The sequence below is a fragment of the Lolium rigidum genome, chromosome 7 (genome assembly GCF_022539505.1).
Source record: "Lolium rigidum isolate FL_2022 chromosome 7, APGP_CSIRO_Lrig_0.1, whole genome shotgun sequence".
NCBI lineage: Eukaryota > Viridiplantae > Streptophyta > Magnoliopsida > Poales > Poaceae > Lolium > Lolium rigidum.
This window is the reverse complement of record NC_061514.1, coordinates 10,509,927-10,523,676: the sequence shown is the minus strand read 5'-3', so window position 1 is coordinate 10,523,676 and position 13,750 is coordinate 10,509,927. Positions and strand designations below refer to the sequence as shown.

Sequence of the window (13,750 nt, the reverse complement as noted above, 5' to 3'; positions counted from 1 at the left end):
GCCGGGTAAACCGTTCAATCTGATCTCAAGAGTGCAAATTCCAGTATGAGCTATGATGAACTACTGACACTCACAAGCTTCTCTCTTCCCCTGGAGGATCAGCGGGAGCCTATGATTACTGGATGCAACCTGTTGTTGACGGTCGCTCAGAATTTCTATTTCCGGGCTATTGGTTGGTGACACAATAGTAGAATTCTAGATAGATAGAGTTTTGTTGCTTTTCATTTTTCGTTGATTCATGTCTCAACCTTAGCTGATCCATGATTGTAATATGTTGAATATTCTAAATTTTGCAATAAATAAAATGACTATTTGTATCACTTGATGCAGAGGCCGGGGCTATGCTCCTATTTTGAAAAAAAAAACTTCGTCCTCTTTGCCCGAGTGTTACCGACTCCCAATCATCTAAAAGCGTGTGTGGTCTTAGTGAATCATTTGCTAATGAGGGACATGGAGATGTTGCTATCGGTTTTGCCCACATCTTCAACATCTGCCCCTGCAAGCTTTGTAAGCCAGATGCCCTGAATTTCTATGGTCACCGTGATTGCTATTTAGATTGCTGCCAAGGTCAGTTCAGAAGTGAAAGAAAAAGATTTGAGTCTGATCTCGCTAATGGCCACATTCTCACGGTGCTGAACTTATTCTGAATGGCTTCATCATCACCATGCCAATGCCGATGACCAATGATTATCATCAGAAGCGTACTCGTCCTCGTTGTTTGCTGATTGCTGAAGAGATGGTTGTGCTTCAATTGCAGTCAGGTTGCCGCATTCCAATTCCTTGTCAAGCTGCTGATAATGTTGTCTTTTCTTTCTTCGTGCCTCTCGGGTGTATATGCCAGAGACAGATGAGAGAGTCTCCGATGTCGCTCCCCAGATTCAGCGGCAAAGATTTCTTCGATTTGAGTCTTATCAATGTTCCTTGCTCGATTTGGGTACACTAAGGTGCTTTGCACGAAATCCTACTAGATCTTAGCACCCTTCACCAAGCCCGACAGGATCGACTGCTAAATTCGCCTCTGCTCACCAAATTTCCGAAGGATCGCAACAACTCTGATACCATTTGATAAGACCCTACTAGTAAATATAATTCAGCACACCAGTACAGATGTTTGGTTCAAGTTGTAGATTACAGGGGGAATTTGGGAATGAGATGTAGAGGAAGCAACAAGGTGAGAAATAGACGTAGGTGAGATGGGCCACCGCGTCTAATCCTGCATATCATACCAGGCTTCTGTTGGATCGTTTGGGCTGCACTGGCTCTTGCTTTCGGCCCAACTCTTCAGCCTAGCTTTTATTGCTTCTCCCAGTTTCCTGTAGCTCAGCGTCTGTTGTCGTAGTTACTGCCTTACTGGTAGGTCTCGACATACATAGACAACATCTTAATTTCTTCTGTTTATTCAAAATATGACATATCAAGCTAAATAATACATGGACACCATAATGGCCAACAGATTTTCTGCTCTAAAAAAGTCAATTAAAGATTGTACACTGTATATGCTAACATAACCAAATAAAGTTAACACTTGCAGAGGTTGCACCGAGATTTTCAGAATGCCAGATCCAACAGGGTATACATCTTGCTGGGTGAAACATTTAATCTGATCTTGGGAGTGCAAATTCCAGTATGAACTATGATGAACTACTGAGACTGACAAGCTTCTCTCTTAGTTTCTCCAAGCGGGCCTGGACAAGGGAGTGTCAGAATAGAAAGTTCACAGCGCTAAATAACAGTGTAACACAACTTTAATTGCAATCAAGGAATGTTGAAACTGCAGTACATTTGCTCAACTCTAACCTTGAACGACTTGGACCGACGAATAGATGGATCAACGGCCAATGCATCTGCATAAGCACCCTCTGCCGAATGATACTCTCCCATTGCAAATAGTGCGTCTCCCCGTGACAAGTGAGACTGCATAGCCATGATGCACAAGAGCTGATGAGCATGACATCCCTACGCGACTTATTGTTTTAGAAGCAGGAACGTTACATGCAGCTCTATTGAGAAAGCCAAGCAGCAAACTGCAAGCGTTAATTGACAACAACCATAAAAAAGAAGAGCATTGAAAGACAGAATACTCAGGACAAGCACTAGAATCTGTGATGTTCAAAGCTTCAATGGAGCTTACTAACCGGGTATATGCTATTGGTTGATGCTGTCAGAACCACATTTATCAGGACATAGTGAAAAGTGCAGACTGCGTATATGTATGTATGGAATTACAGCATTTCAGTTTGGCATCGGAAAGCTCCTCCCTTATACAAGTGAACATTGTTTCACATTATGTGCACAGATAAATTACTCACCCAATCCATCTGCACCATTGATATTGTACAAGTGAAAATCGTTTCACATTAGTGAACACAAACTAATTATCACATTTTTTTTCCGAAATGAACACAAACTAATTATCATATGCATACAGTGAGAGTGAGTTATTCTAATCAGCGTATGAAGCCACCTGTGCCAAAGTTAAACACCGGAACTGTGCGCTGTCTTGCAGTCAAAATTTTGTACAAACTCTCGATTTTGCAAGTTATGGACTCATGGCCAAGCATACTATGTGGTTTTCCGATTCAGTTTAACTGTTATAAGTACCCACCCTGGTTTTGTCCAACCTGAACTTACTAGTTAACGCAGGGACATTTGCACTATTTTGTCACAGAAAATGCCCAAACTGAGCTATCTAATTAATAACTAGACATCATAACTACACATGAAGTATCATGGACAAAACAAGGAACCCAATTTAGAAGTACCTGAGGAAATTTGGGAGCTATCCTTATCGCTTCCTCCGCATCCGCAAGGGCACCGGTGGTATCCCCAATTGCCAATCTCGCTTTACACCTGCAGAATTGTCACAGCCCAAGCTCATGAGAGTGCACATCTACACTCCCAAACACAAGTTCTGCAACAAATTCACCAGAACGAACCTGCTCCCGTACACCAGATGCAATCCACCTGGAGCATTCAGTCCAATGCTCTAGAGCATATACAACAAATAATCAGAGCACAGCACATGGAAACTGCAGTTTTTTGTTCATGGCACTATGAAGAGAAATGAATCGCAGAGACAGAGCAAGCACGCTCGTCAGACATAGACGGCGTCCTCGCACGCGCGCACCTCGGTGAAGAGCGCCTCGGCCTCGGCGGCGTTCCCCTCGGCGAGGGCGGCCTCCGCCTTCTCCCTTACCGCGAGCGCGGCGAGCCCCGCGTCCGCGTCGAACTCGGCCGCGCCGAGGAGGTGCTCCAGGAGCCGCGCGGCGCGCGCGGCCGTGCCCACGTGGGCGAACACGGCGGTGCCGCGGCCGGGGACGGAGGCGGCGACGTTGGGCCCCGCGCCGCAGCGGCCGAGGCACCCGCAGGAGGCCACGTCGACGCGCGGCGGGGGCGGCGCGAGGCCCCCCAGCGCCGCCAGCACCTCCCGCCCGCCCTGCCTCGCGCACGTGCGGCTCGTGCACACGCGTATCTCTATCGCCGCCTCGGCCGCGGCGTGCGGCGGAGCGGGACCTCGCCGGCGCGGCGCTGGTGGTCGGGGAGTGCAGGCGAGGGAGTAGCAGCGGGAGCGGGAGGCCGCGGCTGCTCCCGGTACCGCCGTCGCCATGTAGATGGCTCTGGACTTGGACGAGGTTGCTCTCCGTGGCCCACCCAGAATACCTGAAAAAAAATTTGGTACCCCATCCAGAAAAGCCCAATTAGCCCTCGTCATCACGGCTCAGGGCTCACGCGAGCGATTCGCCGATTCCCCGCGACCCTGCTGCGGCGCCGCCCCGACCGCCGCCGCCCGACGGCTCAAGTCCGTCCGTCTCTCCGCGACCCCGGCGCACGCCCGCGGCCCGCCGTCGTCGCTCTCTGCGCCTCACCGCGTCTGCGGCTCTGCGCCCCGCCGCCCTGGTCCCCGGCTCCCCATCTCGCCGGCTCTGCCGCCGGCCGCCACTCGCCCCTGGACCCCTGCTCTTGAGCTCTTCCACGCCGACGAGCACACAGCAGTGAGCGCGGTGAGCCCCTATTCTCTCTTCTCTCTCTAGACTGTAGCGTGTATCTGTTCTCTGTTAAGTGTTAAGTGTGTAAATTGCTAAAGATGGAGGTCCCGGAGGAGAGACCTCCGTTAAATATGGTTTTAGAAATTGGAATACACCCGAATCATTTTAAAAGCATGTTGTTTATGATTTAGTTTACATGCTTCTCAAAGTGATATTGCTCCTATCGGTTGGTTGCGACGGCGAAAGATGAAAAAGTCTTTTCCACAATTAGTCTAGTGAAAAACAAGTTGAGAAATAGTATGGGTAATGATGAGCTCTTGAACCATTGCTTAGTTGCTGAAACTTTCATGGCAATGCGAAACCGTATGTAATTTTCTAATTATGCTATATTCTATCATGTAAGAATTTTCATGTTTTGAACTAATTGTATTGTAAACGTGCACATTTGATATATGTACTTCAATGTTGACAATGAATTTGCCTCATATATTGTTCATTACTTCATTAGGCAAAGGTTTTTCACATTTTAGGGGACGCAAAAAAATTTTGCAGTGTCATGTTGGCGGCACGCGTTAACCTCAAGGGCTGGCAGCAGGCGGCTGTTGCAGTTGGCTCTGCATTTGGGGCCTTGCTTGATCCTAAGAGAGCTGATCTGATAGCTGCGCTTGGGGAGACTACTGGGAAGCCAGCATTTGAGCGTGTGCTCCAGCGCATGAGGAACAGTCATGAAGGCAGGGTAAACCCATACTATCTCCTCTCTTGTTCTGAATCAGACGTGCCATTATGTTTGGAGATTTCTCGTTGTCTAGACCATTGTTTTAGAGCCTTTTCTACACGCATAATACATAGGTTGTGTATAAACTTGCAATTTTCGAAACGCCACAATTTCTCATGTGAAAACAAAGAATAATTGCCAGTTGATGATTTACCCATGCTAGAATTGTTTTAGGGTCGGTTTGCTTGTTTCATGTGGTTTGTTTCCAGGTGTCGATGTAGTTTACAGGGTGTACAGGATTACAGGGTTTATATGAAGCAATGTATTTCCTTTTATTGCTGTTCACTGGATCAAATTTCCAAATTACTGCTCCTTAGTCCTTATCCGCTGGAGTTAACTTATTAATACCTGACCAATTTAAATATATGCCACTATTATCGTTATGTGATGCAGTTGCTCACTGTCTTGAATGCCAGTCCACTGAAATTTGTGTATACATTAAGACATGGCTAGACATGGAAAACTGAGGATACAATTATTTACATTTGTTTGTGGACTTCATTCCCAATGTAACTAAAATAGTTTGTTCCTACAGGAAATTCTTTTGGAGCGTCCTCGGGTTATATCCACACAGGTTTCCCGTGCCTGGGACATGCCTGAGAACACATTTGGTGCTGCCTACGCTCAGTTCATGGGATCAAGGAACTTCTCACCAGACGACCGCCCGCCAGTTCGCTTCATGGACACCGACGACCTTGCCTTTGTTGCAACCCGTGCCCGTGAGGTGCATGACTTTTGGCACGTGCTGTTTGGCCTTCCGACCAATCTGATTGGCGAGACTGCTCTCAAGGTGATCGAGTTTGAGCAGATGTTCCTCCCAATGTGTATGCTCTCTGTTGCCGGTGGGTCTGTGAGGTTCAGCGAGAAACAGAGGAATCTGTTTTTCCAGCATTATTTCCCATGGGCGACCAAGGCAGGTCTCAACGCTACGGACCTGATGTCTGTGTACTATGAGAAGCACTTCCATGAAGATCTGGAAGAGGTGAGGAGAAACTGGGGAATTGTGCCGTGCCCAGATCCCAAAAAGAGCAGCGTTGTTTAGACTTCAGAGCAAAACGTTTTGTATCAAAACCATCTGCACTCGGCTTTCGGCTTTTGGCCTTCTTCGTTATGTCAGCTTCTCTGTTTTCTATAGTAACGCTATTGATATATATTAGAAGTAAATAGGGCATGGTAGCGTTTTCCGTTGTAAGAAAGCACACCATGTTGAACATCAGGTACTTTTGTCTGATGTATATTTATGGTTTACTCAAATGTCTTCTATTATAGGTTTGAATTAGTACCAAGGATGTGTAAGTGGGCCAAATGGATAAGTGGGATCCCCTTCCGCTTCACTCTAGACTATATACATTTCTTTTTATTTTTAGTAAATTTGAATTTTATTATCCCACTTATTTCACGAAAATAAGTCTACTCCCTCCGTTCCATATTTCTAATATATATAAGGTTTGGTCAAAGTCAAGGTTTGTAATCTTTAACCAATTATCTATGATAAAATATCAATATAGACAAAATATAACATAAATGATATGATACTAATAATAATATTTTTTTACATATGATTGGTCAAACTTGGCAAATTTTGATTTCAACTGAATAATATGAAACGGAGTGAGTAGTGTAAGGCAAAGATGTAGAGTGGGGTCCCACTTATCACATTTACACATCTCTATTTAGTACCTTTGCTATGTCAGTTTCTCTACTTTCGGGAGTATATTAGCAAATACATAGGGTAAGATAGCGTTTTCGCTGTAAGAAAGCACACAATGCTGAACAAGAGCTACTTTTATGTAGTTTGTATTCACGGGTTATTCAAATGTCGTCTAATATAGTTTGAAATGGTACCTTTAAATCGGAGTGTTGCACATCTGACGTCTATGAAAGAAACTGAGTACCGTCTCAGAAAGAAACATAGAACTTGACTGCTTCAGGTAAAAGGGCTATACGTTAGAACAAGAGTGAACGCAAGTTTGAAGAACACAATGTTCTGCTCCAGTTTTGCAGTGAGAGGAGACAATTACATTTTACACATGATAAAGCAAAAAAAAATTACAGTCTGAATTGCTTATCTCATTCTCTTCCAAACAACTTCAGATGATCTGGCAAGCGTGGCACTAGGGAAAAAAAATGCCGTACAACATTGCTCGAGTCATCTTGGGCGTCAAATTTACAGAAAACTCAAAGAATCAACCTATTGTTACATTTGTAACACCCCGAAAAAGCATACTAATTACAAGGCTCAAAACTTACAACACAACACATCAGAACATGGACTGCTCAGTAAGCAATAACTTATGCGGCAGCTGTGGTACACAATACACAGCGCATCTTAGACTCGGCCGAGGGGGAGCCATCATCGTCCTCCGAGTCTTCATCGCTATCCCGAGCTGTTGACTTCATCGAGTCTAACCCACCTTCGAGGCAAGACTGATGGTACGCGTGGCAGCAGTAGAACACGATGATAGAGATGTCCTGGATAGATAGAGGATCGAAGCACAGGCAACATCGAGCACCGCACCTCGTTCTGGATTTGATCTCTAAGCTACGTAAACTCGTCGACGATCTCTCGCCTATCCGTGAAGAACCTTCGTCGGCTCTTGTTGTTCCTTGTGCCTCCTCGTCCATGGTTGCCATGCAGACTCCGCGTCGAGCCTCTTGGTAGTATTTAACCAGAAGATTAACACAATCCGTCTATAAAAGGAAGAGGGTCAGCACATGTTTAAGATGGATGACATATTGACCAGGGTAGTGAAATGGAGACAGTGGACCTTTAATATATCGTTGCATCCATTCCTCAGTGAAGTTTCTGTTCGATAGTCTGTCACAATTTTTACAAGGCGATCCCGCAATCTACCAATCAAAGCATGAGTTGTCAGTACATACTTGAACTAGGAATGGAAATGGTTGTCGAATAAAATTGAGGTGCATTGTCAGTTATTTCTAGGAGAAGCTATCTATCAGCTGGATTCTGCAATCATATAATGGTCAGCGGTAATACTCCCTCCGTCCCAAAGTAAGTGACTCAACTTTGTCTACATACGGTTGTATCCAGACACGTTTAGTGTGTAGATACATTCATACCTAGAAAAAGTTGAGTCACTTATTTTAGGACAGAAGGAGTACTACTTCTCTTTCACAAACTGTTGGTAAGTTGTGATGTAAGAATTGATTTAATAAGGTTTCTGTCATGTATAATATTTCATAGGATCAACCTTGTGATCATTGGACGAAATAGAGTTTCATGCGAACACACTTACTTAGGTATTTCTAGCCCATCTGGAACCAAATTGACAATGTACAGAGGATCGAGATTGCCGACAGTATGTTCCAACAGCATCCCGACCTGCTCAAGTCACAACAAATAACATAAGATACATAATGGTATCACTCTCATCTCATGAAGATTAAGCAAAAATAACATTTGGTTACCATTTCAGGCTTTTGGAGGCACTGTTTTATCAGTTCCTCCCATAGTTCATCATCATGTTGCTCCGTAACAAATTCAACAGCCTGCATACAGTTCAAACTTTATGTTACTGTAATCCAGTCCAGCAGATACAACTTTATTAACACAGCATAAGATATCACAAGAAAATGAGGCTGGTTGGGTTGGGACCTCCTGTATGTCTTCCAGTTTGTTTATAATCGTAGAAAGAGCTTCCTTAGCATTTCCCATACGACCAAGAACAAAAACTTGCTCTCTGACAAGTTCCCTTCGTGAAAATATTTCATATGCCTACAATAACCAAACGTCATTGTTATTGTAAAGATGGAAAAACAAATTTGTTAAGAAATTAGTATTAGGAGTTGGACCTTGTCAAGCCTGTAATGCTGGCTGGTACGAAGGAAGGGTATTAACATCCTTGGCTCATAATCTGCATACAACTCCAGCTAACACAGATAGTTTGAAGTTACTAGTTCATGTCATATCACAAGCTAGAAGTACAAAAATAGGCGAAACGGGCAGAATGAGCAAGTCAGGAATATGTAAAAGATAGTATGGTCAATGAGAATTCAAATACCTGCATATCATGATAATCTTTTCCAGCATGAATGTCTGTCTCAAACAGAGCATGTAAATACTGATGCAACAAATATTTCTTGTCGCAATTTTTACTAGTATGCAACAATTGCTCCACGACTTCAAATGGGGGAATGATATCACGATGTTGGATCAACAGGTGAATTGCTCTTTTACTATCCAGTATCATAAGATTAACAACCTGCATATTGCATGTAAGAACAATAGTTGAGTGGAGGATGGGTAAGACTTTGTCATTCTACGCTATGCCTCAGGAGAATGTATATATATAAGGAGCTCAAATTAGGCAACAGACTAGGCTTATGGTCAAATTAAATTCCATAAATTTCAGCCACAAATACAAACTAAATATTGTGCTTGTGCTAATTTATTAGCATCCGGTTGGAAATCCTAACACCATACCTTATCATGAATTGCATCATGTAGGTTATGCTTCTCGATAAACTCAAATACTTCAGGCTTCAGGAGCTGGACAAAATGAGGCTTTAGCAATACAGACATGTGCTGAAAACGAAACTACAGCAAAAGCTCTTTTATAACAAAAATGTAGAATGACGCTGTTGACTACAATTTAGGATGTACTTACTTCAGCATAGAGAGAAAGGGCCTTTTCATATTGACTATTGATCACATACAGTTCAGCTAAAGCCTACAATGCAGACACAAACCAGGATATCAATCTGCAGCTCAAGTAAATAATGTACAGTCTCTCAACATCCAATAAAAAAAATTCTGACCCACCTCTTTTAATGGGTCAGTCATCGATGAGGAACTGAGCTGTGGCTCAATGGCAGATATGACTGGTGAAGCAGAGTATAATGCAGGTGGCCAGCTTTTTATCGTAGTCAAGAGAAGCTCATGGAAAGTAGCGTTGGTAGTTAGAGCTACAAGGGCAACCTACATAAACCAAATCAGAATAGTATTAGGAATAGATAGGTTTGGAAAGAGCAAACAAATAATTATTATAAGCACCTCATAAGCGGTATCACTCAGTTGTGGATTGTCAATGGGAATGTAAGGGATCAACACAGAAAGCTGGCGGAGATGTGCAAAGTGAAAGACCCACCTGTGGTATACATATAAACATGTACAATTAACACAGATAATGCCCATGCTAGGTGAAAATGTGTATCTATATATTTTTCTCACCTCTCCCATGCTGAAGGAGATCCTCGCAGTATCTTTGGACAGAGTTGTGCTGCTTCAGCGTATTTTCTTTCAATTATCAGGTGATCAAGGTATCTTGAACCCACCTAATACAAAATTTTAAAAATAAAACGAAAAAATTTAATAATTCAACTATATCCTCGCGTATTTTTTGGTTCAAAATATCCCTTGTGTGGTTGGGTCTCGTTTTCATAGTTGGAGATGCCCTTCCTAAAACTAATCCCAAGTATGATAGACGAGCAGCTATTTCTGCTGTACATATATATCAATTGCATTACTATGGTCACCGTAGCATATGACACTCAAAGGTCTAAAGATCTCGTAAAAGAATTCCTAATGTGGGCCATTTGAATAAAAAGCACTATTGCTTGGTGACAGAGGTCTCATTATTGTCAGATGAGATGGCTAGTCTGTATATGAAGTCAGCAATACAGTAAACCCCAATCAACATAATGGCATGAAGGCATCCTCATTAACAGAAAGATAATGATGATGCATACCATACTCCAGAATAATCAAATCTAACGTTGCTACTTTACCTCATTAAGAAGCTCAGTCCTCCCTTGTCCTTCCTCAACTGCAGCCAATGCCTTTTCATGCCAGCCATGTTGAAGAAGCCACGCAATATGGTCTTCAGTATCTCTAATTAGAAGGCACATACAATCAGAGAAAATATTCTAATGAAATTCACCACAATTTTAGAAATAATAACGCTGTATAAATCATTGCCTTGTTTAATTAGAAACTGCAAAACAAGGGGCTTATATAAGTTCCAGTTTTGCAATATTTTAACAAACCTTGGCTTTGCTACCACAATATCCTTAGGAGAGACGATGTAATAAAGAGGTTCATCGCCAGCAGCCCACTGTCCACCTGCATTGCTACTTCCTGGATCACAAAACAAGTAAGGGTTCCTTCGTTATAAAAGTTCCAGCAAAAATGAAGAAATCTCCATTCGCAGTTGAGCAATCCACCAAACCTGAGAAAGGCGCATGAGCAAGAGTGTAATCCTTTGCCTTATAGTGCTCATAACCATGAATGGGCAGAGCATCAGTAGTAACCACATCATTTTTCCATGATACAAGATGTATTTCTGGACGCTGCGCTGTTCCCTACAGAATTTTCCAAACATAATGGAAACATCAATGAGTGAAAGGGTAATATGAGGACAAGTAGTGATGGTTGTACCCATATGAGGACAAGCAGTGATGGTTACCTGCCGTAAAGGAGCAGAAGTGCTAATTTTTTTATCTTTGTCATCCTCTTCAGGGATATATGCAAGCATAACCAAAAGATCCCCAAAGGGAGCAATCCCAGATATGTGGTAGCCTGTTTGGAAAGAGCCCACTATATCAACATACTTATCAGAACTTACTGCAGAAATACTCCTTTGCATTCCATTGAGTCCTTGAGATTCTGTTCGAATGGCAGCAATCTTGACACTTGTTCCCCACCCAATAACTAAAACTGTATCGTCCTACAAATGGAAAGATCAGTCAGTATGCAGCATGTACACGTTCCATTTAGTCTATCCTACAAGTCATAAGATATGTTGTAAGGTGCATATATCCTTATTCCTCGTAAAACAGAGCATGCATGATGCTCCTAAACATAACAGACAATATGTTCCACCCATATGGTACCATTAGTATTGTTATGGTTAACATACTTTGTCTTACACTATTTGCTCAGACTACAGATGAAGGAACCCTTGTTGCAAACATCAGCAAAAGCATTCAATTCTATGTGATTTTTTTTCTTCTTTTCCACCTTACAGTACTCTTTGTCTGCTGACTAGGTTAAGATGTTCCAACTTAGCCGTAGTCACATACTTGGTTGAAATAAACTAGTATATAAATTCAATCAAAACATTATTCACCTGCCAGACCAAGTGAGGAAGCAAAACTTCTGGTCGAGGAATTCCTTTTGGTCTTTCTATGAATGCAATTCCTCTGTCCGTTTTCATATCATGCACTTTCACCCCTGCATCATTAGCCCAGGCAAGAAGATCTGCCCTCCACTTCATAGAATGGATCGGTCCTTCGCCCTCACGCAGAACCTATAAGATAAGGACAGGAGGCAACATCCATTAGAGCTCACTGGACCATCAGATCATACTGTATCCCAAGAATGCAAAGCGTACCTTTTTGTTATAGCCTCCTCCCCAAGTCTTCTTTGTCAGCACAAGCACTTGACCGGCTAAACCACCTGTAGCAAATCTTTTGTAGTTTCGGGAGTAGTCAGGGTCTAACGCAATTGCTTTCATGGGCCGATGGTACTCAAACTTGAGCTTATCATCGGTGAAGAGGTTGCTTATTACTACTGTGCCATCGTCTGAGCAGCTTCCAATATATTCACGGTCTTCAAAACTGATGTCATTTATGGTTGCTGTGTGAGCGGCAATTTGCTTCGACTACAAAACATATTGAAAAGGATGGATGAAGATAGATTAGTATCAACATAATAAAGGATACTTATGACATTTGTAGAGGCAGAATCTACGTGGGATTACGAAGGCATCAGAATACAGGCTTCACTTCACATATCGCATACCATCTTTTTCCTATATAGTTTCCATGAACCCTTTCTTTCAACGAAAAGCATGACACTAAGTTTTCCTATTCAGACTTATGGCAACATGATCGTTACAGCCAATGTTATCTAGCATGGATTCAAGCCATAATGGTGTTTTTTTCGGATGATAAGCCATAATGATGTTTTCTTCAGATAATAAAGCCATAATGAAGCTAGCAGCAGCAATCTTGATTCACTCTAATACATTTGTTTACCTAGAAGCTTTTGACCCACATAGTTACCTCAGCTCTTGTCTTAGCACATTTACTTCGACTCAGTTTCAGAGTTCAGCACATGGTCCTAATCCGGTAAGCGAAATTCAGCATATCAATCACAATTCACAAGCAATCATCGCTCAAATTTGTCATTGTTGATATTCATCGCTCTAACGCTATCCCTATCCTTAAATCTCAGCTGCAAGAGCTTGCACGCACCCCTCCAAAATCCAACTGCTACGAAATTGGCTAGTAGTTAGTTATAGAGAACCAATCAGTATGACAACAATGCTACGGGTGGGGAGAAGCTAAGGGGAAAGCTCTGAGGGGCGATCCAATGGCGAGCCACGGCAGGAACCCCGCGATTCCGCGCGCGCGCGCGAGGAGGAGTTTTCCCCGTACCGGTACCTCGTTGCCCTGGAAGTCGAGGATGTGGAGGGTGCCGTCGTGGGTGCCGAGCAGCACGGCGCGGTCGGTGACGGCGATGGCGGCGGCGGCGTCGGTGGAGAGGATCGCCGGCACGCTGCCGCCGAGGCGCTGGTACTTGAGCCGCGGCTCCTCCTCCGGCTCCGCCTCCGCCTCCGCGCCGTACCCCTCCTCGTCCTCGTCCTCCTCCTCCCGGTCGTACCCCCCGTCCCCGTTCACCAGCGCCGGGTGCCCGCGCCGCGCGGTGGACGACATCCTCGCCGGCGACGGGCCTCGCTCCGCTCGTCAGAAGTTAGCCTCCCTTTAGTATACGAATTTGGATCACAAAATAACAGTTTCTGCTCCGCCGCTCCCCACAGCTTGCCGGCGCTCGCCCCCTAGACCGCCACCACGCCGCGGCGAACGTTCGTTCGCACTTCCCAGCGCCGCGACGAGGGGAACGCCAAGGACCGCGTACAGCGCCGCCGGTCGCCCTCGCCAAGCCAAGGCCGCCGCCGGTGAGCTCCGGCACCCCACCGCGCGGTGCACCACGTCGTCTTCCCGGAGGCTCCCGGCGCCAGGGGCA

The 13,750-nt window shown here is 44.2% G+C and overlaps 3 protein-coding genes across 4 annotated transcripts; 1 reads left to right on the top strand and 2 right to left on the bottom strand.

Annotated features, from left to right (window-relative positions):
• Positions 1-1,366: 1,366 nt before the first annotated feature.
• Positions 1,367-3,607, bottom strand: LOC124670882 (small glutamine-rich tetratricopeptide repeat-containing protein 2). Its single transcript, XM_047207351.1, has 5 exons — positions 3,128-3,607; positions 2,937-2,986; positions 2,763-2,850; positions 1,798-1,914; positions 1,367-1,685 (listed from the first exon to the last, which is right to left on the bottom strand). The coding sequence occupies exons 1-5, from the start codon at positions 3,605-3,607 to the stop codon at positions 1,632-1,634; spliced, it is 789 nt and encodes a 262-aa protein (XP_047063307.1). The 3' UTR covers positions 1,367-1,631.
• A 319-nt stretch (positions 3,608-3,926) lies between these two features.
• Positions 3,927-6,027, top strand: LOC124678241 (ubiquinone biosynthesis protein COQ4 homolog, mitochondrial). 2 transcript variants are annotated; one of them, XM_047214161.1, is made up of 3 exons: positions 3,927-4,001; positions 4,539-4,722; positions 5,297-6,027. In XM_047214161.1, the coding sequence occupies exons 2-3, from the start codon at positions 4,543-4,545 to the stop codon at positions 5,801-5,803; spliced, it is 687 nt and encodes a 228-aa protein (XP_047070117.1). In that variant the 5' UTR covers positions 3,927-4,001; positions 4,539-4,542; the 3' UTR covers positions 5,804-6,027. The 2 variants fall into 2 exon arrangements, with proteins under 2 accessions (XP_047070117.1, XP_047070118.1); XM_047214162.1 differs by having other exon boundaries at positions 3,973-4,001; positions 4,517-4,722.
• Positions 6,028-6,708: 681 nt separating this feature from the next.
• On the bottom strand, positions 6,709-13,450 carry LOC124669845 (vacuolar protein sorting-associated protein 41 homolog). The gene is made up of 19 exons (XM_047206386.1): positions 13,168-13,450; positions 12,114-12,383; positions 11,850-12,029; positions 11,187-11,447; positions 10,950-11,082; positions 10,768-10,858; positions 10,510-10,612; positions 9,953-10,056; positions 9,776-9,869; positions 9,545-9,700; positions 9,390-9,452; positions 9,206-9,271; positions 8,784-8,984; positions 8,575-8,652; positions 8,378-8,497; positions 8,191-8,271; positions 8,019-8,104; positions 7,530-7,611; positions 6,709-7,452 (listed from the first exon to the last, which is right to left on the bottom strand). The coding sequence occupies exons 1-19, from the start codon at positions 13,438-13,440 to the stop codon at positions 7,054-7,056; spliced, it is 2,841 nt and encodes a 946-aa protein (XP_047062342.1). The 5' UTR covers positions 13,441-13,450; the 3' UTR covers positions 6,709-7,053.
• Between the last annotated feature and the right edge of the window lie 300 nt (positions 13,451-13,750).

Bases quoted from the DNA above. Each gene is read 5' to 3' on its own strand.
- LOC124669845 (XM_047206386.1), bottom strand. From the start codon at position 13,440: ATGTCGTCCACCGCGCGGCGCGGGCACCCGGCGCTGGTGAACGGGGAC. The intron at 12,384-13,167 runs GTACCGGTACGG...TATGTTTTGTAG, and splicing joins TCGACTTCCAGGGCAACGAG to TCGAAGCAAATTGCCGCTCA. The intron at 7,612-8,018 runs GTAAGTGTGTTC...TTTGATTGGTAG, and splicing joins GATGGGCTAGAAATACCTAA to ATTGCGGGATCGCCTTGTAA.
- LOC124678241 (XM_047214161.1), top strand. From the start codon at position 4,543: ATGTTGGCGGCACGCGTTAACCTCAAGGGCTGGCAGCAGGCGGCTGTT. The intron at 4,723-5,296 runs GTAAACCCATAC...TTGTTCCTACAG, and splicing joins GGAACAGTCATGAAGGCAGG to GAAATTCTTTTGGAGCGTCC.
- LOC124670882 (XM_047207351.1), bottom strand. From the start codon at position 3,607: ATGGCGACGGCGGTACCGGGAGCAGCCGCGGCCTCCCGCTCCCGCTGC. The intron at 2,851-2,936 runs GTTCGTTCTGGT...ACAATTCTGCAG, and splicing joins CATCTGGTGTACGGGAGCAG to GTGTAAAGCGAGATTGGCAA. The intron at 1,915-2,762 runs GTACTTCTAAAT...ATGGCTATGCAG, and splicing joins TAGCTCCCAAATTTCCTCAG to TCTCACTTGTCACGGGGAGA.